Here is a 22,719-nt window from a genome sequence, read left to right as displayed (position 1 = left end):
TCTAGAACCTCTGAATGGTCCATGAACCTTTATCTCTCCCCAAAGCACGATGCCACGCACTGAAAATAAACACAAGCCAGTGCGCTGAAGAGCCGGCCCTGAACACCAGGGGCAGGGCTGGGCCAACCCCACCACAACGCCGGGTGCTCAGGGGTGGGGACCCACCCTGATGGCGGAGGCACCCACTGGCCCTGGACCCCCTCCGTCTCCCTCAGTGACACACGAAACCAGAGACACAGTGACAGCCACCTCTGCTTTCCATGCTCTTTAATGAGTGATCGTGCTGACGGCCCGCTCCCTGGGACGAGACGTGTGGGGGCTCAGGGCAAGGGGGGGGGCTCAGGGCAGGGGGCACTCGGTGGGAGGGGGACTCAGGGTGGGGGGCCAGGCACGGTGCAGGAGGAGCCACCTCGGCAGGAAGCAGTGGTGTGGGGGCAGGAGGTGACTGGCTTTGCAGACCCAGGGACCAGGCTCAGGACTCCCTGGGGATACACTGGTGGATCCAGTCCAAGTAGTGGGTGACGCGGGTGTAGATGCCAGGCCGGTTGGGCAGAGCGCAGCCCTCGCCCCAGCTGACCACGCCCGCCTGCAGCCAGGTGCCATTCACCCTGCAGACCAGGGGCCCCCCGGAGTCACCCTGCAGAGAGGAGGGGAGGGGAGGGGTGAGCGGTGGCTGCCAGGCCCGGGCAGGTGGGGGCTGCGGGGGACATGCGGACCACCTGGCAGGAGTCGTGCCCTTCGCTGCCGGCGCACAGCATGTCGTCGCGGACAATCGGGATGTTGTCCCCTGTGGACAGGCCGAGGTGGTACTGCATGTCGCATTCGCTGTTTTCCACAATGGGGACCCTCACCTGCTTCAGAGGATACGGCGGTGGCAGGGGCCCTGGGGGCGAGAGGCGAGGAAGCTGCAGCGGCGGCGGGAGGGCTGTTCCCCAAAAGGGTGGAGCTGTGAGGTGACCATGTCCCCCTCCGGCTGTCCCCCAAACCCACAACCACTGTGCACGTCGCCCCAGCCTGTCACCCAGCACCGTGTCCCCTTGGGGAAGGTCTCCGAGGCCGGGGGCAGGGTGACCGGCTGGACGTGGCTGGAGAGGTTCACGGGGTCCTCGAGCTCCAGCAGGGCGATGTCCGCTCCGTTGACCTCGTCATAGTAGTTGGGGTGGACGATGATCCGGCTGACCAGCAGCAGCCAGTCCTGGTAATAGAGGTGCTGCTCCCCCAGCTGGACCCTGATGTACAAGGGGTCAGCCTTTTCCCTGGAGAGGGGACACCTCTTCAGGGAGGGACCAGGCTTCGGGAAGCCCAGGGGCTGGGTGGAGCCCCGGGCCCACCCCCACCCCCACCCACCAGGCCCCATGGAGACTCACGGTCCAAAGCAGTGCGCCGCGGTCAGCACCCACTGGGGGTGGATCAGGGAGCCCCCGCAGAAGTGCTTCCAGTATTGGTCGAGGCATCTCAGGCTCACCTGCCAGGGCCACTTGTGCCCAGGGGCTTCCTTTCCGCCCACGATGCCTGCTCGCTCCAGGGCCTGGCCTGGGGCTGGAGCAGGCAGCGCCTTCAGGACAGGACACAGCCTGGCCACGGGCTCAGCCCTCCCTGTTGCCAGCACCACCCCGGGCTTCCCGGAACCCACCCACCCATCGCTGGGCATGTGGGGTGTGGGCTGAGCGGGCAGAGATGGCACGGGCCCGGGGCCAGGACTCACCGGGGGCCGTGTGGACCAGGCTCACCAGGAGGGGCAGCGCCAGCACCAGCAGATTCAGCATCTGGAAGGAGCAGGGCGGGGCAGCAGGAGGTCGGCCGGGGGTCTGCAGGGGGTGGGGTGCAGGTGGGCTCGGGGTCCCCGGGGATCCGTGGGTGCGTCCAGGCTGGACCTGAAGCTTGGCCACCCTGCCCCACAGTGACCCCCAGACCTCACCTTGGCCGGTCCCTGCTGCTACTTCCCCAGCAGGGCTCTCCTCTGCCATTTATCCTCACCGACCCGGACAGGGTCACAAGGGGTGCTCGTCCTCCAATCCAGAGGGGAGGAAGGGCTGACTCAGACCAGGGCCCAAGTCCCTCTGGCCCGGAGGGGCCCCCCCGCCCCGCTCCCCGCCCGGGATGGCAGATCCATCTCTCTCTGGTCTTATCTGAGCAGTTACCTCCGCCATCAGCGGAATCTTGTTATCTGGGGATCTGAGCGCCATTGGCAGAGGGACAGGGAGAAAACGGGGGAGGCCAGCACCAGGCCCCCCTGGACACACACCCGCCCCCCCAGGCCCCACCACCCCTGCCCCCCGTCCTGCAGGGCCAGAGCTCCACCGCTCCGGCCAGTCCATCCCCCCCCCCCCCCCCGCCCCGCCTCTCCCCTGGGCCTGCTGGTCACCCGGGGCCTCCCGCCCATTTACCCACCTCGTGGCCTCCTGGAGCCCTGCTTCCCTCGCTGCCGCCCAGAGGCCCCTTCCTGTGCCCTAGGGGAGCCTTGCCCTGCCCCATCCCGGCCTGGACACCAGCCTGGCTCTGCGCCTCCCCGCCCCCAAGCTCTCTTGCACACTCCAGGTGTACCAAACAGTATTTCCTGGGGTACAGCTCCCCCGGGACTGTCAGGGTCTGTCCCAGCACCATCTCAGGACCCCTTCGAGCGGACTCGGCTCTTCACTTATTCTCTCAACAAAGCGGACCCAGCACCTCCAGGTGCTGCATTGGGACCCCATGCATCAGGCCAACAGTGATGGGACCGTAGAAGCCTAAGGCTGTGGGGACATCCTGGCGCCCCAGCTCACGAGGGGTCAAGGTAGGGCCTCTGGAGCACAGAGGGCCTGTTCTCCAAGGAAGGCTCTGATTGGCTCGGGCCTGGGAGGCAAGCCAATCAGCAGTTGAGATGTGATCGCTCTGATTGGCTAGCATTGAACCAATACCTGGCCGGGCTGCAGCGGGTGGGCGGGGCATGATGATGGAAAGGGGTTACAGACGCCACGTGAGTCCCTGTCCCCCAGCCCCAGGCCTCAGTTAGGAAGGACTACCTCCTCATTCTTGCTGCTCAGTGACAACAAAAAGTTTAAGCCTCTCATAAAATCAGGAATAACCAAATTGTCGAAGAAATGTAAATGGCCATTTGCACATAAAAATATTCTACCTAGTTAATAACAAAAATGCAATATAATTAATTAATTAATTAATTAATTTTTTCTTTTTAGGGCCTCACCCGTGACGTATGGAGGTTCCCAGGCTAGGAGTCCAATCAGAGTTACAGCTGCCGGCCTGCACCACAGCCACAGCAATGCCAGATCCGAGCCATGTTTGCTACCTATACCACAGCTCACAGCAATGCTGGATCCTTAACCCATTGAGCCAGGCGAGGGATCGAACCCGTAACCTCATGGTTCCTAGTCGGATTTGTTTCCACTGCACCACGACAGGAACTTCCAAAAATGCAATATAAACTGGGCAATCATTTTGGGGTTCAAATTTGCCAAGTTTCTAAGATTACGTGGTGTTTCCATGGGTGTGGGAAGAGGCGCTGACAAGGTGGTGTCATCAAGAGCCCCCAAACCAGTGACGTCTTTGAACTCACTGTGGATTCCTAACTGTGGGATGAACTAATGAGTGATGAGGGAAGGCCGGGGCAGCCCCCATGCCCCCCCCCCGCCCCCTGCCACCTGCAACCACAGCAATGCTGGATCCAAGCCACTTGTGGGAACCTACACCATAGCTCACAGCAACACCATTCCTTAACCCACTGAGCAAGGCCAGGGATTGAACCTGTGTCCACACTAGTCAGGTTCGTAACCCACTGAGCCACAACGGGAACTTACAGTTTTTCACCTATTTTTATATTTGGGTTGCCTGCATTGTTGCCGCTGAATTTTGAGAGTTCTTTGTATATCTTTGTATGTATTTTGGATAATAATCCTTTATCCAATATGTGTTTGGCAACGATTTTTTTTCCCACTCTGTGACTTGTCTTTCCATTCTTGCAATAGAGCTGAAGGATGTAATTTTTATGAATTCCAACTGATCCATCTTTTTCTTTTGTAGATTGCACCTTTGGTGTAGTTTCTAAAAATCCATCACTGGAGTTTCCACTGTGGCTCAGCAGGTTAGGGACTGACATTGTGTCCCTGAGGATGCAGGTTTGATCCCTGCCCTTGCTCAGTGGGTTAAGGATCCAGCATTGCCACGAGCTGCAGTGTAGGTCACAGATGTGGCTCAGATCTGCATTGCTGTGGCTGTGGTGCAGGTCAGCAGCTGCAGCTCCGATTGGACCCCTAGCCCGGGAACCTCCGTATGCCTCAGGTGCGGCCCTGAAAGACCAAATAAATAAATAAATATATAAAAACCTCATCACCAAACCCAGGATCATCTAGATTTTTTTCCTGTGCTAACTTCTAGAAGTTTTGTATTTTTTTTCATTTCACGTTTAGGTCTGGGATCCAGTTCCAATTAACTTCTGAGAAAGGTCCACATCCAGTGTCATTTTGGGCGGTGGCCGGGGCCAGCCGCAGCCCCTTTGTCGAAGAGCCTGTCTTTCGCCATTGGACTGCCTTTGCTTCTGTGTCAGAGATCAGGTGGCTCTTCTGTGAGGCTCACTGGGGGGCCGTCTGTCCGGGTGGATTTGTCTGCTTGTCTGCTCTCTTGTCAATATCATCATAGCCTCGCAGGACGTCTTGAGGTCGGGTGGCGCCTGTCCTTTAAGTTTGTTCTCTTGGATGTCACCTTGGCCACTCTGCGTCTTTAGCCTGCCGTTGGTGGCCCTCCTCCGTGCGCAGGAAGCCACTCCCTTTCGCGGGTGAGAAGGATTCCACTGACATGAAGACGTCCTCCGTTTCGTTTTATGAGCTCAACAGTGTCAACAGCCACATGTGACGTAAACCCGTCTCGAATTGATTTCTGTGTGTGATGTAGGTGGGGCCCAGGGTTCACTTCCCCGACATGCTTATCAGCCGAGCATCCTTTATTGAAAAGGCCCCCGTTGCCAGTTCAATAGAGTGACGGGAATTGCAGGGCCCCGTCATCTTCACATCTCTAGCTACCCAGCTCTGCTCCTTTGTCTGTGTGCGCCCTTCCCAGGGCTGCAGCATCTCGGTCGTGCCAGCTCTGGAGTAAGTCTTGAACCTGGAGAGGACCAGTGGGCCATCGTTGTCTTTTTTTTTTTTTTTTTAATTCTTCTTCTTTTTAGGGCTGCACCCAGGGCATACGGAGGTTCCCAGGCTAGGGACTGAATGGGAGCTGCAGCTGCCGGCCTACACCACAGCCACAGCAACACAGGATCTGAGTTGCATGTGCAACCTATGCTGCAGCTTGCAGAAATGCCGGATCCTTAACCCACAGAGGGAGGCCAGGGATCGAACCCTCAACCTCACGGTTCCTGGTTGGATTCGTTTCTGCTGTGCCATGATGGGAACACCTGTGTTGGGTTCTCAGCTCGCTGAGCCACCATGGGAACTCCTATCATGGTCTTTTTCCTCAAAGTTGTCTCGGCTACCCCAGGTCCTTTGCATTTCCCTATTAACTTGAGAATCAGACTCTCAGTTTCTGCAAGAAGTCAGGCTGTGTGGTATCGATTTAATAAGTCCACAGACCACAAATGCTGGAGAGTGTGTGCAGAAAAGGGACCCTTCCTATGCTGTTGGCGGGAATGTAAACTGGTGCAGCCACTGTCGAGGTTTCTTAAAACAGTACAGAGCTTCCTTTAAAAACTAAAAAAAGAGTTGTTATGATCCAGCAATCCCACTCCTGGGCATATATCCAGATAAAACCGTAATTCAAAAAGATACACGCACCTCTGTTTCATTGCAGCACCATTCATAATAGCCAAGACATGGAAACAACCTAAATGTCCATCGAGACAGAGGAATGGATTAAGAAGATGTGGTCCATATACACAATGGAATACGACTCAGCCATGAAAAAGAACAACGTAATGCTGTTTGCAGCAACATAGATGCGACCAGAGACTCTCATACTAAGCAGAGTCGGTCAGACAAAGAGCAACATCATATGATATTACTCATAAGTGGAATCTAAAATACAACATAGATGAACTTATCTCTGAAACAGAAACAGACTCCCGGACACAAAGAACAGACTTGTGGTTGCCAGGGGGGAGGGGGCGCAGGGGTGGGGAGGACCGGGAGTTGGGATCAGCAGGTGCCGACTAGTGTATACAGGATGGATGAACCACAAGGTCCTCCTGACCCATGTTCAGTCTCCTGTGATCAACCACGAAGGAAAAGGACGTGAAAAGGGATATATGTGTATATGCCGCACTGAATCGCTTCACTGTACAGCAGACATTAACAGAATAAATCAGTAAGACCTCAATTAAAAAGTAATGTTTGGAGTTCCCGTTGTGGCGCAGTGGTTAATGAATCTGACTAGGAACCATGAGGTTGCGGGTTCAATCCCTGCCCTTGCTCAGTGGGTTGATGATCCGGTGTTGCCGTGAGCTGCGGTGTAGGTTGCAGACGCGGCTCGGATCCCGCGTGGCTGTGGCTCTGGTGTAGGCCGGCGGCTACAGCTCCGATTAGACCCCTAGCCTGGGAACCTCCATACGCCGCAGAAGCGGCCCAAAGAAATAGCAAAAAAAAAAAAAAAAAAAAAAAAGTAATGTTTGCCGTGCAACTTACAGACATAACAGTATTTTTGCATAGGGTTTTGTGTCCTCACAGCCTCGCTAAACTCACTTCTCTGGAGTTTCTAGGAGACATGGGCTTTTCTGTGTGTGTGATATGGTCACTTGCAAATAAAACCTGCAAATAAAGCAGATTTATTTCTGCCCAAGCCCAGCGCCTTCTGAGTACCACAGCTCCCAAAGGGCCCACCAGAGGGAGCACCCACCCGGCTATGCAAAGCAGAGGCCCTTCAGCAACTGCCGGGGAGAGGGGGGGTGGGAGCTTGACCCCGGGAGGCGGAGGAGGTGGGGCTGGGGGAGGCCGGACAAAGGTGGGGAGGGAGGCACCCTCTGCCTACCCCCTTACCTGCCTGCCTGGTCGTGGCCACAGAGTGGAGGTCTGACGGCACCTGCTGCCCTCCCTGGGACCTCACAGGTGCAGATGGCCCGGCCAGGAGGGCGTGGGGGGCGCAGCTGGACCTGGAGCCCTGGGGTCTACAGACCCTCCTGCCTGTGACCTTGGCCTCAGGTCCCATGGGAAGAAGACGCTGAGCTGGGCTGGACCCAAGGCTGCTGCAATGGTTCTCCCCGCAGGCCCAGACTGTGGTCTGTGCCCTCCCTGCCAGGGAGGGGTCATGGGTCTAGGGTCAGGGGGCAGGAGAGCCCGGATGTGGGCCCGCCAGGGTGGCTGCAGCCCTCACGCAGCTCACCACACCTGCCGTCAGACCAGAGGCCCTCCGGGTCGTCCTGGGGGCAGAGCAGAGTGAGGACCAGGATGCCAGAGAGCCGGGAGCCCCCATCCTCCGCCTCGCCCACCTGGGCACACCTGGTAGGCATCCCTGGGGCAATTGGGGCTGCCCTTAGGCCGGGTGGTCCTGCCCGCAAGTCTGCCCGAGGACGGGCCTTGGGTGGGGGACAGGCTGCAGGGAAATGGGGGGGGGGCAGCAGCCCTGCGCTTTGGACCCCAGGCACCAACGTGCCGTGTGGATCACACACTGAGCCCTCGGTGACTTAATACAAAGCTGCAGGAGTTCCCGTCATGGCTCGGTGGTCAACGAACCCGACTAGCATCCACGAGGACTTGGGTTCGATCCCTGGCCTCGCTCAGTGAGTTAAGGATCCTGCGTTGCCGTGGCTGTGGTGTAGCCGGAGCTGTAGCTCCAATTAGACCCCTAGCCTGGGAACCTCCATACGCCACGGGTGCGACTATAAAAAAAAAACCTGACACTTGGAGTGACAGACACTGTTAAGGAAGTGAAGGTACAGTCCTCCGACTAGAGAGACACGTCCGCAGTCCGGGGGTCCAGTGAGGGCCGTGTACCCAACTTAGAGAGCAAGGAGGCGGGGAGGGAAGGAGGAGCCCCCACGACGCCCTCAGACAACGTCTGACCTGGTTCCAAAGGGTGACAACCTGTGCAGACACTTCTGCCAGGCTGCACAACCATCCAGAAGCCCCTGTCTGCCCATCAGGGGGCAGATGCCACCGCACAACCTCTGATGCGCTGGGACCACAGGGGCTCTGTGCCTCTGAGCCCAGGCTAGGCGGCGTGGGGGTCACCGTGACAGAGAGGAAGCGGGCATGGCCAGCCAGGGCTTGTGCTCAGGGGAGGGTGGGGGCAGGGGAGGTGGTGACACACAGCCACGGAGCAAGCAGGCCGATGAATTAGGGGTGGGAACTAGGTGGTGCGGGACGGGGGCCGCGAGAGCTGGTGGCTTCCGTGTAGATACAGAACGATCTGGTGTGGGCTCCGTGAGGCTGCATGTGCTGGTGTGTGCACGCCTGTGCACACCCCTCTGAGCCCGCGTGTACCCAGGTGTATGTGTAGTGCGTTCTCTGGCTTTTCCCCGGGGAAACCCCAAGAGCCTCGGGGAGACCCATCACCAGCTTTGGTTCCTGGGTACGTCTGCCCCCCAGACGGGCTACGCTCCGGGAGAAAGTGCCTGCAGGGGCCTGCAATCCTCTTGTGCAGGCAAACGTTCAAAGGGAGACAGGCCAGCACAGCGAGACTTCAGCAGCGCCGTCACAGCAGCTTCGTCGATGACGCCCCCAAGAGGCAACAGCCAGGTGCCCAGCACTGGTGCGAGGGTGATGCCCTGAGGTGCGGTCCTGGGGCCAGACCCAAGTGCAGACGAGGCAGGACAACCCACTGTGTCACAGGCGCAGAACCATCTCCCTGGGCACTGGGTGCTACCTGGGTCCCCGCGGGGCTGAGCAGGGACGGGAGACGAAGGCTCAGGGCCGCACACGGCACGCGCTCGGGATGAGGTCACTGCCCCCGGGCCACGGGGAGCCAGTTCTGTTGCCGTCCAGGCTGGACGGGAGGGGGGCCTGTGAGAGGCGGGCTGCTCACTCGGGAGGAGGCTCCGGGTCAGCAGGGGCGGAGGCCGGAGCGACCCCTGTGCTGATGCTTTAGAGGCAGAGACACAGGTCCGAAGGCTGAAGCCGTGCGGAGCCTTGTGTGGAGCCGGAAGGATGCGTGTAAAGATAACCGCGGAGGCACACTGGTTAGACACACACGTCCCGGCTCTGTCGGCCGAGGGGGCCCGTGGGCAGTGACACCCCAGGAGCGTCAAGCACACCCCGTGCCCGGATCTTCTCTGAGTCCTTCTCCAGTAAAAGGAGTCGGCTCCTCGGGGTGGGGCAGTGATTCGGGGCCGAGGCAGGACACACAGGATGGAGCCCTGGAGACGAGACGGTTAAATGTCCCGTGGGGCCTGGACGGGGGCCCAGGGCGCAAAGGGGCACTGGCGGGGAGTGAGGAGACAAACGTGAACGAAGCGAAAAGTCACCCGGAGCTTCCGCCACACACCGGCGTCACGAACGACGGCAACAGCTCCGATTCGACCCCCTGCTTTTGAGCCTCAGCTCCAGGCCGGCTGCTGGCAGAGAGTAGAAAAGCCTGCTTCCCAACTCCTGCCCCTAGAAACCACATCCTGGTGGTTCCTCAGGCAGCCCCGCCTGCCCCCGGGCTTCAGTTTCCCCACACCCAACAGGGGGTCTCCGAGGGACCCACCGGCTGTGCTTTGGAGCTGGTGGGGAAGCAGGCAGGAAAGTCCCAGCCTCTCCCATGCCCTGATCTGCTCAGCCATCAGGCCCTGGGCGGGTAGAGGGCGTTAGGAAGGGGCAGCCCCAGGCTGGGCAACTGGTGCCGTGCCCGTCTGATCTGATCTGTGGTGGAGAGCACGAGACCCGGGCACTGGCAGGCTGGCACAGAGACGAAGTCATGGGGCCCTGAACTATCTCCTCCGGACCCAGGCTGGGCCTCAAACTATGTTCGTTTGTTCGTTTTTTCTTTTTAGCTTTTTAGGGCCACACCTGCGGCATGTGGAGGTTTCCAGGGGTCGAATCAGAGCTGTACCGCAGGCCTACGCCAGAGCCACAGCAACTCAGGATCCGAGCTGCATCTACGACCTACACCGCAGCTCACGGCAACACCGGATCCTTAACCCACTGAGCGAGGCCAGGGATCGAACCCTCGCCCTCATGGATGCTAGTCGGGTTCTTTACTGCTACTCCATGATGGGAACTCCCTCAAACTGTGTTCTGTATTCCTTTTTGTTTTTTAAGTACAATTTTCTAGAGCAGGTTTAGATGTATAGAAACATTTACTCAACTGGCCCCGGCAGTTGTTTCGAGTTTGTTGCCGTCGTTCGTGACGCCGGTGTGTGGCGGAAGCTCCGGGTGACTTTTCGCTTCGTTCACGTTTGTCTCCTCACTCCCCGCCAGTGCCCCTTTGCGCCCTGGGCCCCCGTCCAGGCCCCACGGGACATTTAACCGTCTCGTCTCCAGGGCTCCATCCTGTGTGTCCTGCCTCGGCCCCGAATCACTGCCCCACCCCGAGGAGCCGACTCCTTTTACTGGAGAAGGACTCAGAGAAGATCCGGGCACGGGGTGTGCTTGACGCTCCTGGGGTGTCACTGCCCACGGGCCCCCTCGGCCGACAGAGCCGGGACGTGTGTGTCTAACCAGTGTGCCTCCGCGGTTATCTTTACACGCATCCTTCCGGCTCCACACAAGGCTCCGCACGGCTTCAGCCTTCGGACCTGTGTCTCTGCCTCTAAAGCATCAGCACAGGGGTCGCTCCGGCCTCCGCCCCTGCTGACCCGGAGCCTCCTCCCGAGTGAGCAGCCCGCCTCTCACAGGCCCCCCTCCCGTCCAGCCTGGACGGCAACAGAACTGGCTCCCCGTGGCCCGGGGGCAGTGACCTCATCCCGAGCGCGTGCCGTGTGCGGCCCTGAGCCTTCGTCTCCCGTCCCTGCTCAGCCCCGCGGGGACCCAGGTAGCACCCAGTGCCCAGGGAGATGGTTCTGCGCCTGTGACACAGTGGGTTGTCCTGCCTCGTCTGCACTTGGGTCTGGCCCCAGGACCGCACCTCAGGGCATCACCCTCGCACCAGTGCTGGGCACCTGGCTGTTGCCTCTTGGGGGCGTCATCGACGAAGCTGCTGTGACGGCGCTGCTGAAGTCTCGCTGTGCTGGCCTGTCTCCCTTTGAACGTTTGCCTGCACAAGAGGATTGCAGGCCCCTGCAGGCACTTTCTCCCGGAGCGTAGCCCGTCTGGGGGGCAGACGTACCCAGGAACCAAAGCTGGTGATGGGTCTCCCCGAGGCTCTTGGGGTTTCCCCGGGGAAAAGCCAGAGAACGCACTACACATACACCTGGGTACACGCGGGCTCAGAGGGGTGTGCACAGGCGTGCACACACCAGCACATGCAGCCTCACGGAGCCCACACCAGATCGTTCTGTATCTACACGGAAGCCACCAGCTCTCGCGGCCCCCGTCCCGCACCACCTAGTTCCCACCCCTAATTCATCGGCCTGCTTGCTCCGTGGCTGTGTGTCACCACCTCCCCTGCCCCCACCCTCCCCTGAGCACAAGCCCTGGCTGGCCATGCCCGCTTCCTCTCTGTCACGGTGACCCCCACGCCGCCTAGCCTGGGCTCAGAGGCACAGAGCCCCTGTGGTCCCAGCGCATCAGAGGTTGTGCGGTGGCATCTGCCCCCTGATGGGCAGACAGGGGCTTCTGGATGGTTGTGCAGCCTGGCAGAAGTGTCTGCACAGGTTGTCACCCTTTGGAACCAGGTCAGACGTTGTCTGAGGGCGTCGTGGGGGCTCCTCCTTCCCTCCCCGCCTCCTTGCTCTCTAAGTTGGGTACACGGCCCTCACTGGACCCCCGGACTGCGGACGTGTCTCTCTAGTCGGAGGACTGTACCTTCACTTCCTTAACAGTGTCTGTCACTCCAAGTGTCAGGTTTTTTTTTTATAGTCGCACCCGTGGCGTATGGAGGTTCCCAGGCTAGGGGTCTAATTGGAGCTACAGCTCCGGCTACACCACAGCCACGGCAACGCAGGATCCTTAACTCACTGAGCGAGGCCAGGGATCGAACCCAAGTCCTCGTGGATGCTAGTCGGGTTCGTTGACCACCGAGCCATGACGGGAACTCCTGCAGCTTTGTATTAAGTCACCGAGGGCTCAGTGTGTGATCCACACGGCACGTTGGTGCCTGGGGTCCAAAGCGCAGGGCTGCTGCCCCCCCCCCATTTCCCTGCAGCCTGTCCCCCACCCAAGGCCCGTCCTCGGGCAGACTTGCGGGCAGGACCACCCGGCCTAAGGGCAGCCCCAATTGCCCCAGGGATGCCTACCAGGTGTGCCCAGGTGGGCGAGGCGGAGGATGGGGGCTCCCGGCTCTCTGGCATCCTGGTCCTCACTCTGCTCTGCCCCCAGGACGACCCGGAGGGCCTCTGGTCTGACGGCAGGTGTGGTGAGCTGCGTGAGGGCTGCAGCCACCCTGGCGGGCCCACATCCGGGCTCTCCTGCCCCCTGACCCTAGACCCATGACCCCTCCCTGGCAGGGAGGGCACAGACCACAGTCTGGGCCTGCGGGGAGAACCATTGCAGCAGCCTTGGGTCCAGCCCAGCTCAGCGTCTTCTTCCCATGGGACCTGAGGCCAAGGTCACAGGCAGGAGGGTCTGTAGACCCCAGGGCTCCAGGTCCAGCTGCGCCCCCCACGCCCTCCTGGCCGGGCCATCTGCACCTGTGAGGTCCCAGGGAGGGCAGCAGGTGCCGTCAGACCTCCACTCTGTGGCCACGACCAGGCAGGCAGGTAAGGGGGTAGGCAGAGGGTGCCTCCCTCCCCACCTTTGTCCGGCCTCCCCCAGCCCCACCTCCTCCGCCTCCCGGGGTCAAGCTCCCACCCCCCCTCTCCCCGGCAGTTGCTGAAGGGCCTCTGCTTTGCATAGCCGGGTGGGTGCTCCCTCTGGTGGGCCCTTTGGGAGCTGTGGTACTCAGAAGGCGCTGGGCTTGGGCAGAAATAAATCTGCTTTATTTGCAGGTTTTATTTGCAAGTGACCATATCACACACACAGAAAAGCCCATGTCTCCTAGAAACTCCAGAGAAGTGAGTTTAGCGAGGCTGTGAGGACACAAAACCCTATGCAAAAATACTGTTATGTCTGTAAGTTGCACGGCAAACATTACTTTTTTTTTTTTTTTTTTTTTTTGCTATTTCTTTGGGCCGCTTCTGCGGCGTATGGAGGTTCTCAGGCTAGGGGTCTAATCGGAGCTGTAGCCGCCGGCCTACACCAGAGCCACAGCCACGCGGGATCCGAGCCGCGTCTGCAACCTACACCGCAGCTCACGGCAACACCGGATCATCAACCCACTGAGCAAGGGCAGGGATTGAACCCGCAACCTCATGGTTCCTAGTCAGATTCATTAACCACTGCGCCACAACGGGAACTCCAAACATTACTTTTTAATTGAGGTCTTACTGATTTATTCTGTTAATGTCTGCTGTACAGTGAAGCGATTCAGTGCGGCATATACACATATATCCCTTTTCACGTCCTTTTCCTTCGTGGTTGATCACAGGAGACTGAACATGGGTCAGGAGGACCTTGTGGTTCATCCATCCTGTATACACTAGTCGGCACCTGCTGATCCCAACTCCCGGTCCTCCCCACCCCTGCGCCCCCTCCCCCCTGGCAACCACAAGTCTGTTCTTTGTGTCCGGGAGTCTGTTTCTGTTTCAGAGATAAGTTCATCTATGTTGTATTTTAGATTCCACTTATGAGTAATATCATATGATGTTGCTCTTTGTCTGACCGACTCTGCTTAGTATGAGAGTCTCTGGTCGCATCTATGTTGCTGCAAACAGCATTACGTTGTTCTTTTTCATGGCTGAGTCGTATTCCATTGTGTATATGGACCACATCTTCTTAATCCATTCCTCTGTCTCGATGGACATTTAGGTTGTTTCCATGTCTTGGCTATTATGAATGGTGCTGCAATGAAACAGAGGTGCGTGTATCTTTTTGAATTACGGTTTTATCTGGATATATGCCCAGGAGTGGGATTGCTGGATCATAACAACTCTTTTTTTAGTTTTTAAAGGAAGCTCTGTACTGTTTTAAGAAACCTCGACAGTGGCTGCACCAGTTTACATTCCCGCCAACAGCATAGGAAGGGTCCCTTTTCTGCACACACTCTCCAGCATTTGTGGTCTGTGGACTTATTAAATCGATACCACACAGCCTGACTTCTTGCAGAAACTGAGAGTCTGATTCTCAAGTTAATAGGGAAATGCAAAGGACCTGGGGTAGCCGAGACAACTTTGAGGAAAAAGACCATGATAGGAGTTCCCATGGTGGCTCAGCGAGCTGAGAACCCAACACAGGTGTTCCCATCATGGCACAGCAGAAACGAATCCAACCAGGAACCGTGAGGTTGAGGGTTCGATCCCTGGCCTCCCTCTGTGGGTTAAGGATCCGGCATTTCTGCAAGCTGCAGCATAGGTTGCACATGCAACTCAGATCCTGTGTTGCTGTGGCTGTGGTGTAGGCCGGCAGCTGCAGCTCCCATTCAGTCCCTAGCCTGGGAACCTCCGTATGCCCTGGGTGCAGCCCTAAAAAGAAGAAGAATTAAAAAAAAAAAAAAAAAGACAACGATGGCCCACTGGTCCTCTCCAGGTTCAAGACTTACTCCAGAGCTGGCACGACCGAGATGCTGCAGCCCTGGGAAGGGCGCACACAGACAAAGGAGCAGAGCTGGGTAGCTAGAGATGTGAAGATGACGGGGCCCTGCAATTCCCGTCACTCTATTGAACTGGCAACGGGGGCCTTTTCAATAAAGGATGCTCGGCTGATAAGCATGTCGGGGAAGTGAACCCTGGGCCCCACCTACATCACACACAGAAATCAATTCGAGACGGGTTTACGTCACATGTGGCTGTTGACACTGTTGAGCTCATAAAACGAAACGGAGGACGTCTTCATGTCAGTGGAATCCTTCTCACCCGCGAAAGGGAGTGGCTTCCTGCGCACGGAGGAGGGCCACCAACGGCAGGCTAAAGACGCAGAGTGGCCAAGGTGACATCCAAGAGAACAAACTTAAAGGACAGGCGCCACCCGACCTCAAGACGTCCTGCGAGGCTATGATGATATTGACAAGAGAGCAGACAAGCAGACAAATCCACCCGGACAGACGGCCCCCCAGTGAGCCTCACAGAAGAGCCACCTGATCTCTGACACAGAAGCAAAGGCAGTCCAATGGCGAAAGACAGGCTCTTCGACAAAGGGGCTGCGGCTGGCCCCGGCCACCGCCCAAAATGACACTGGATGTGGACCTTTCTCAGAAGTTAATTGGAACTGGATCCCAGACCTAAACGTGAAATGAAAAAAAATACAAAACTTCTAGAAGTTAGCACAGGAAAAAAATCTAGATGATCCTGGGTTTGGTGATGAGGTTTTTATATATTTATTTATTTATTTGGTCTTTCAGGGCCGCACCTGAGGCATACGGAGGTTCCCGGGCTAGGGGTCCAATCGGAGCTGCAGCTGCTGACCTGCACCACAGCCACAGCAATGCAGATCTGAGCCACATCTGTGACCTACACTGCAGCTCGTGGCAATGCTGGATCCTTAACCCACTGAGCAAGGGCAGGGATCAAACCTGCATCCTCAGGGACACAATGTCAGTCCCTAACCTGCTGAGCCACAGTGGAAACTCCAGTGATGGATTTTTAGAAACTACACCAAAGGTGCAATCTACAAAAGAAAAAGATGGATCAGTTGGAATTCATAAAAATTACATCCTTCAGCTCTATTGCAAGAATGGAAAGACAAGTCACAGAGTGGGAAAAAAAATCGTTGCCAAACACATATTGGATAAAGGATTATTATCCAAAATACATACAAAGATATACAAAGAACTCTCAAAATTCAGCGGCAACAATGCAGGCAACCCAAATATAAAAATAGGTGAAAAACTGTAAGTTCCCGTTGTGGCTCAGTGGGTTACGAACCTGACTAGTGTGGACACAGGTTCAATCCCTGGCCTTGCTCAGTGGGTTAAGGAATGGTGTTGCTGTGAGCTATGGTGTAGGTTCCCACAAGTGGCTTGGATCCAGCATTGCTGTGGTTGCAGGTGGCAGGGGGCGGGGGGGGGCATGGGGGCTGCCCCGGCCTTCCCTCATCACTCATTAGTTCATCCCACAGTTAGGAATCCACAGTGAGTTCAAAGACGTCACTGGTTTGGGGGCTCTTGATGACACCACCTTGTCAGCGCCTCTTCCCACACCCATGGAAACACCACGTAATCTTAGAAACTTGGCAAATTTGAACCCCAAAATGATTGCCCAGTTTATATTGCATTTTTGGAAGTTCCTGTCGTGGTGCAGTGGAAACAAATCCGACTAGGAACCATGAGGTTACGGGTTCGATCCCTCGCCTGGCTCAATGGGTTAAGGATCCAGCATTGCTGTGAGCTGTGGTATAGGTAGCAAACATGGCTCGGATCTGGCATTGCTGTGGCTGTGGTGCAGGCCGGCAGCTGTAACTCTGATTGGACTCCTAGCCTGGGAACCTCCATACGTCACGGGTGAGGCCCTAAAAAGAAAAAATTAATTAATTAATTAATTAATTATATTGCATTTTTGTTATTAACTAGGTAGAATATTTTTATGTGCAAATGGCCATTTACATTTCTTCGACAATTTGGTTATTCCTGATTTTATGAGAGGCTTAAACTTTTTGTTGTCACTGAGCAGCAAGAACGAGGAGGTAGTCCTTCCTAACTGAGGCCTGGGGCTGGGGGACAGGGACTCACGTGGCGTCTGTAACCCCTTTCCATCATCATGCCCCGCCCACCCGCTGCAGCCCGGCCAGGTATTGGTTCAATGCTAGCCAATCAGAGCGATCACATCTCAACTGCTGATTGGCTTGCCTCCCAGGCCCGAGCCAATCAGAGCCTTCCTTGGAGAACAGGCCCTCTGTGCTCCAGAGGCCCTACCTTGACCCCTCGTGAGCTGGGGCGCCAGGATGTCCCCACAGCCTTAGGCTTCTACGGTCCCATCACTGTTGGCCTGATGCATGGGGTCCCAATGCAGCACCTGGAGGTGCTAGGTCCGCTTTGTTGAGAGAATAAGTGAAGAGCCGAGTCCGCTCGAAGGGGTCCTGAGATGGTGCTGGGACAGACCCTGACAGTCCCGGGGGAGCTGTACCCCAGGAAATACTGTTTGGTACACCTGGAGTGTGCAAGAGAGCTTGGGGGCGGGGAGGCGCAGAGCCAGGCTGGTGTCCAGGCCGGGATGGGGCAGGGCAAGGCTCCCCTAGGGCACAGGAAGGGGCCTCTGGGCGGCAGCGAGGGAAGCAGGGCTCCAGGAGGCCACGAGGTGGGTAAATGGGCGGGAGGCCCCGGGTGACCAGCAGGCCCAGGGGAGAGGCGGGGGCGGGGGGGGGGGGGATGGACTGGCCGGAGCGGTGGAGCTCTGGCCCTGCAGGACGGGGGGCAGGGGTGGTGGGGCCTGGGGGGGCGGGTGTGTGTCCAGGGGGGCCTGGTGCTGGCCTCCCCCGTTTTCTCCCTGTCCTTCTGCCAATGGCGCTCAGATCCCCAGATAACAAGATTCCGCTGATGGCGGAGGTAACTGCTCAGATAAGACCAGAGAGAGATGGATCTGCCATCCCGGGCGGGGAGCGGGGCGGGGGGGCCCCTCCGGGCCAGAGGGACTTGGGCCCTGGTCTGAGTCAGCCCTTCCTCCCCTCTGGATTGGAGGACGAGCACCCCTTGTGACCCTGTCCGGGTCGGTGAGGATAAATGGCAGAGGAGAGCCCTGCTGGGGAAGTAGCAGCAGGGACCGGCCAAGGTGAGGTCTGGGGGTCACTGTGGGGCAGGGTGGCCAAGCTTCAGGTCCAGCCTGGACGCACCCACGGATCCCCGGGGACCCCGAGCCCACCTGCACCCCACCCCCTGCAGACCCCCGGCCGACCTCCTGCTGCCCCGCCCTGCTCCTTCCAGATGCTGAATCTGCTGGTGCTGGCGCTGCCCCTCCTGGTGAGCCTGGTCCACACGGCCCCCGGTGAGTCCTGGCCCCGGGCCCGTGCCATCTCTGCCCGCTCAGCCCACACCCCACATGCCCAGCGATGGGTGGGTGGGTTCCGGGAAGCCCGGGGTGGTGCTGGCAACAGGGAGGGCTGAGCCCGTGGCCAGGCTGTGTCCTGTCCTGAAGGCGCTGCCTGCTCCAGCCCCAGGCCAGGCCCTGGAGCGAGCAGGCATCGTGGGCGGAAAGGAAGCCCCTGGGCACAAGTGGCCCTGGCAGGTGAGCCTGAGATGCCTCGACCAATACTGGAAGCACTTCTGCGGGGGCTCCCTGATCCACCCCCAGTGGGTGCTGACCGCGGCGCACTGCTTTGGACCGTGAGTCTCCATGGGGCCTGGTGGGTGGGGGTGGGGGTGGGCCCGGGGCTCCACCCAGCCCCTGGGCTTCCCGAAGCCTGGTCCCTCCCTGAAGAGGTGTCCCCTCTCCAGGGAAAAGGCTGACCCCTTGTACATCAGGGTCCAGCTGGGGGAGCAGCACCTCTATTACCAGGACCGGCTGCTGCTGGTCAGCCGGATCATCGTCCACCCCAACTACTATGACGAGGTCAACGGAGCGGACATCGCCCTGCTGGAGCTCGAGGACCCCGTGAACCTCTCCAGCCACGTCCAGCCGGTCACCCTGCCCCCGGCCTCGGAGACCTTCCCCAAGGGGACACGGTGCTGGGTGACAGGCTGGGGCGACGTGCACAGTGGTTGTGGGTTTGGGGGACAGCCGGAGGGGGACATGGTCACCTCACAGCTCCACCCTTTTGGGGAACAGCCCTCCCGCCGCCGCTGCAGCTTCCTCGCCTCTCGCCCCTAGGGCCCCTGCCACCGCCGTATCCTCTGAAGCAGGTGAGGGTCCCCATTGTGGAAAACAGCGAATGCGACATGCAGTACCACCTCGGCCTGTCCACAGGGGACAACATCCCGATTGTCCGCGACGACATGCTGTGCGCCGGCAGCGAAGGGCACGACTCCTGCCAGGTGGTCCGCATGTCCCCCGCAGCCCCCACCTGCCCGGGCCTGGCAGCCACCGCTCACCCCTCCCCTCCCCTCCTCTCCGCAGGGTGACTCCGGGGGGCCCCTGGTCTGCAGGGTGAATGGCACCTGGCTGCAGGCGGGCGTGGTCAGCTGGGGCGAGGGCTGCGCTCTGCCCAACCGGCCTGGCATCTACACCCGCGTCACCCACTACTTGGACTGGATCCACCAGTGTGTCCCCAGGGAGTCCTGAGCCTGGTCCCTGGGTCTGCAAAGCCAGTCACCTCCTGCCCCCACACCACTGCTTCCTGCCGAGGTGGCTCCTCCTGCACCGTGCCTGGCCCCCCACCCTGAGTCCCCCTCCCACCGAGTGCCCCCTGCCCTGAGCCCCCCCCCTTGCCCTGAGCCCCCACACGTCTCGTCCCAGGGAGCGGGCCGTCAGCACGATCACTCATTAAAGAGCATGGAAAGCAGAGGTGGCTGTCACTGCGTCTCTGGTTTCGTGTGTCACTGAGGGAGACGGAGGGGGTCCAGGGCCAGTGGGTGCCTCCGCCATCAGGGTGGGTCCCCACCCCTGAGCACCCGGCGTTGTGGTGGGGTTGGCCCAGCCCTGCCCCTGGTGTTCAGGGCCAGCTTCTCAGCACACTGGCTTGAGTCATAGAAAACACGTTCTGAAGGGTGAGAGCGGACCCCTGCTATTGTCAGCCCTCAGTCCCCAGAGGGCTGCTCCCGCCCACGTCTGTCCAGGCTCATGTTACAGACAACACCCGCGTCCTTCATCTGCCAACTGTCTTTTATTGACTGTGTGTGCTGTTTCCTGTTGCTGCTTTTGCAGAAGGCTTTCTGTTATCTGTCTCCGTGTTGGAGGCTGTGTCCTGGAGCAGGTTCCCAGAGAGCCACCATGGGTGGCAGTGCTGCATCCTTCCCAGAAAGGCTGTTCCGCTCTCTCCTGCCCCAGTCCAGTCCCACTGTTCCCTTCACCACTGGCCAATGACAAAGATTCTCTGCTTAGAGTTCCTGTCGTGGCACAGGGGAAACGAATCTGACTAGAAACCATGAGGTTGTGGGTTCGGTCCCTGGCCTTGCTCCATGGGTTAAGGATCTGGTGTTGCATTGAGCTGTGGTGCAGGTCGCAGAGGCGGATGGGATCCTACGTTGCTGTGGCTGTGGTGTAGGTCAGCAGTTGGAGCTCTGATTGACCCCTAGCTGGGGAACCTCCATACACCGTGGGTGGGGCCCTAGAAAGAAAAAAAAAAAAAAAAAGATTCTTTGCATGACCACAGTCAGGCTCCTGGGCCCATCTGTGCCCTTCCTGGTTAAACCCAGTTCTACCAAGAACACTGCTAAGTCAGTTAAGCAAGAACCCCCTGCCCTTGGTACCTGATATCTGATCAAAATCCCCCACTTCCCACCCTAGATGTCACCTTCCAGGGCTGTGTTGGTTTAATCAGAATCCCCGGAGACCTGAGGTCTTCTCTTAGAAATTCTCCACCCACCAACCCCTTCCTCCTTGGCGGTAAATCCCCACTAGTTCCTGGTTTATTCAGAATGGGGCTCCATTCTGTCCTGGGGTCTCTTTTGCCCTGTTGCTCTGGTTTTCTTTGATTCCAACACCCTGATGTGATGGGAGATAAACACTGGATACAAATGGGAGAGATACTATCTCAGGACGAAGTGTAATAGTGTAAACATGATAAGATACACAGTAAAATTTACACAGTATATAAGACATCAGGAAATGAATGAATCATATGCTGTGTAGGGAAAAGGAGCGTCTACCTTCAATATCTGAAATTCTCTTAATGAATAGCATCCTTTTGCCGCTTCATTTTGCAAATTGCTTTCATCTCCTTCCTGGAGGAGCCGAACAGTTCCTGTGTTTGGCAAATAAAGCAAAGCATTTCCTCCTGCAGCTCCCCATCTCCCGTCAGGGAGGCTATTAGTTCGAAGTTTCTTTTCGTCCCCTTGAGGTTTTCTGAGAAATGCACGCCTTCATACTTTGTCTCTCCCAGTTGCTGAAAATTGCTTTATTTCCTTTAAAACTGGCGGTGTTTGTGTTTACAGATGGAAGATTTGAATCGTTGCACACAACCCAGACACACACACTCAGGCGTGCATCGACACTAATCCTCTAAAACCCACATCCGTGTCAGGCGAGGCTCTGGAACAACCAAGGCAGGAGACTTCTGGGTCTTTCCAAGGTCTCCCTGGCTCTGCTGAGAGTGGGGCTCAGGGGCCCCGGGGCCAGGGCCCCAGCTCTGCACATTCAGGCTGTCCTTCACCTTCCAACTTGGACTTGAAGCCAGATAACGGAGGAGGGGCTGAGGCTTGCTCGTTTTTCCTCAGTCTAGAATCTTTTTCTTTTCTTTTTTTGCTTTTTAGGGCTGCACTCGCGGCATATGGAGGTCCCCAGCAATCGGAGCTACAGCTGCAGGCCTGCTCACCACAGCCACAGCAATGCCAGGGATTGAACCTGCAACCTCATGGTTCCTAGTAGGAATCATTTCCGCTGCACCACAAAGGGCACTCCTAGAATCATTTTTAATTACAAACATAGCGTGTGCCCACCGTAAACCCTTGAAGGATACGGGCGGGTGAAGAAGAAACCTAGGGGACTGAGTCCCCGACGTGGCTCAGCAGTTAGCGAACCCGGCGAGTATCCATGTCCCTGAAAACCAGATCCGGCTCGGCCCAGATAGGAGAGAGCATGGCTCAGAGTTCCCGTCATGGCGCAGTGGAAACGAATCAGACTAGCATGCATGAGGACACAGGTTCGATCCGTGGCCTCGGTCAGTGGGTTAAGGATCTGGCATTGTCACGAGCTGTGGTGTAGATCACAGACGCTGCTCAGATCTGCGTTGCCCTGGCCTTGGTGTAGGCCACAGGTGCAGCTCCAATTCCACCCCTAGCCTGGGACCCTCCATATGCCACCAGCTCGGCTCTTTAAAAAAAGACAAAAAAAAAAAAAAAAAAAAAAAAAAAAAAGCAGAGGGAGCACGGCTCAGCCTGGAAGGGTCAGGGCCAGAGGGCAGGCTGAACTGGGGGCGGGGGTCCAGTCCTCGACACGGACTGCGGATAAATCCCAGGACTGAGCTAATTCGAAGAACCCTGGAGGAGGAGCTGGGGACAGCCAGGAGCAGAGTCAGACAGACCATCGCGCCCAGACGCCCAGGTTGTAATGAGGCATCTCAGGCTGGAGGGGGGTGGCTGTCAGGGGCTCAGAGCCCATTGCGGGAGCCAGGGGTCCTCAGAATCCATACAGCCCACCACCCAAGTGTCCTCTGGAGAGCGGCCTCGTTCTGGCATCCATTCAGTACCGGTGAATGGATGCCAGCCCTTCCCCGTGCAAGACCAGGCTAGCTGCTCAGCTAATGTGAATCCCGATTGGGCACCACAATTTATGGGTTGGGATAGGGTGCAGGATCCCAGCAGGCTTTCAGCAGTGACCGTGGATTCTTCCAGGGAGCGGAGACGCCTTCCCAGCAGCAACCGCAAGATGATGCAACAGCCGGTCTGCCCTCGGCGGAGGCAGCGGGGGGGAGACCTCGCGGCTCCAGTAGGCGACTCCAAGGCCGCCAGACCCCGCGCCAGCCCCTTTCGGCCTCGTCTGGACCCAGAAGCTGGGGCCCAGCCCAAGCGCCCCCAAGACTGAGAACGTTCGCCCCCGGGCTCCCTCTGCGACCCGGCCGGCCAGCGGGCTTCGGGGGCAAGGCCCGGGGTCCTCCTCGCGGTGGGCCCGGGAGCGGGGCCGAGCGCGCACCGGGAGCCAATCCGGGCGCCCCCTTCCCCGGC

The 22,719-nt window shown here is 58.2% G+C and overlaps 2 protein-coding genes across 4 annotated transcripts; one reads left to right on the top strand and one right to left on the bottom strand.

The window, feature by feature from the left end:
- Window positions 1–252: 252 nt before the first annotated feature.
- On the bottom strand, window positions 253–2,002 carry LOC110255206 (tryptase-like). The gene is made up of 6 exons (XM_085018109.1): window positions 1,919–2,002; window positions 1,706–1,766; window positions 1,368–1,539; window positions 991–1,256; window positions 720–883; window positions 253–637 (listed from the first exon to the last, which is right to left on the bottom strand). The coding sequence occupies exons 2-6, from the start codon at window positions 1,764–1,766 to the stop codon at window positions 473–475; spliced, it is 828 nt and encodes a 275-aa protein (XP_084874235.1). The 5' UTR covers window positions 1,919–2,002; the 3' UTR covers window positions 253–472.
- Window positions 2,003–17,088: 15,086 nt separating this feature from the next.
- MCT7 (tryptase) lies at window positions 17,089–19,400 on the top strand. Of its 3 annotated transcripts, none has more exons than XM_021085858.2 (6): window positions 17,089–17,110; window positions 17,887–17,947; window positions 18,114–18,285; window positions 18,397–18,662; window positions 18,770–18,933; window positions 19,016–19,400. In XM_021085858.2, the coding sequence occupies exons 2-6, from the start codon at window positions 17,887–17,889 to the stop codon at window positions 19,178–19,180; spliced, it is 828 nt and encodes a 275-aa protein (XP_020941517.2). In that variant the 5' UTR covers window positions 17,089–17,110; the 3' UTR covers window positions 19,181–19,400.
- The last annotated feature ends 3,319 nt before the right edge of the window (window positions 19,401–22,719 follow it).

Source organism: Sus scrofa, chromosome 3 (genome assembly GCF_054392235.1).
Source record: "Sus scrofa isolate SSC_HxYL_T2T_F1_AM1 chromosome 3, Sscrofa_HxYL_maternal_Yorkshire_Landrace_v2.0, whole genome shotgun sequence".
Taxonomy (NCBI): Eukaryota; Metazoa; Chordata; class Mammalia; order Artiodactyla; family Suidae; genus Sus; species Sus scrofa.
The sequence above is the reverse complement of the archived record's forward strand: the minus strand, read 5'-3'. Positions and strand labels throughout refer to the sequence as shown.

What these genes read in the sequence shown, in the direction of transcription:
- LOC110255206 (XM_085018109.1), bottom strand. Translation starts at nt 1,766, where the DNA reads ATGCTGAATCTGCTGGTGCTGGCGCTGCCCCTCCTGGTGAGCCTGGTC. An exon ending in GCGGCGCACTGCTTTGGACC is followed by an intron (nt 1,257 to 1,367) that starts GTGAGTCTCCAT and finishes TCCCCTCTCCAG; the next exon opens with GGAAAAGGCTGACCCCTTGT. An exon ending in AAGGGCACGACTCCTGCCAG is followed by an intron (nt 638 to 719) that starts GTGGTCCGCATG and finishes TCCTCTCTGCAG; the next exon opens with GGTGACTCCGGGGGGCCCCT.
- MCT7 (XM_021085858.2), top strand. Translation starts at nt 17,887, where the DNA reads ATGCTGAATCTGCTGGTGCTGGCGCTGCCCCTCCTGGTGAGCCTGGTC. An exon ending in GGGCGACGTGCACAGTGGTT is followed by an intron (nt 18,663 to 18,769) that starts GTGGGTTTGGGG and finishes TCTCGCCCCTAG; the next exon opens with GGCCCCTGCCACCGCCGTAT. An exon ending in AAGGGCACGACTCCTGCCAG is followed by an intron (nt 18,934 to 19,015) that starts GTGGTCCGCATG and finishes TCCTCTCCGCAG; the next exon opens with GGTGACTCCGGGGGGCCCCT.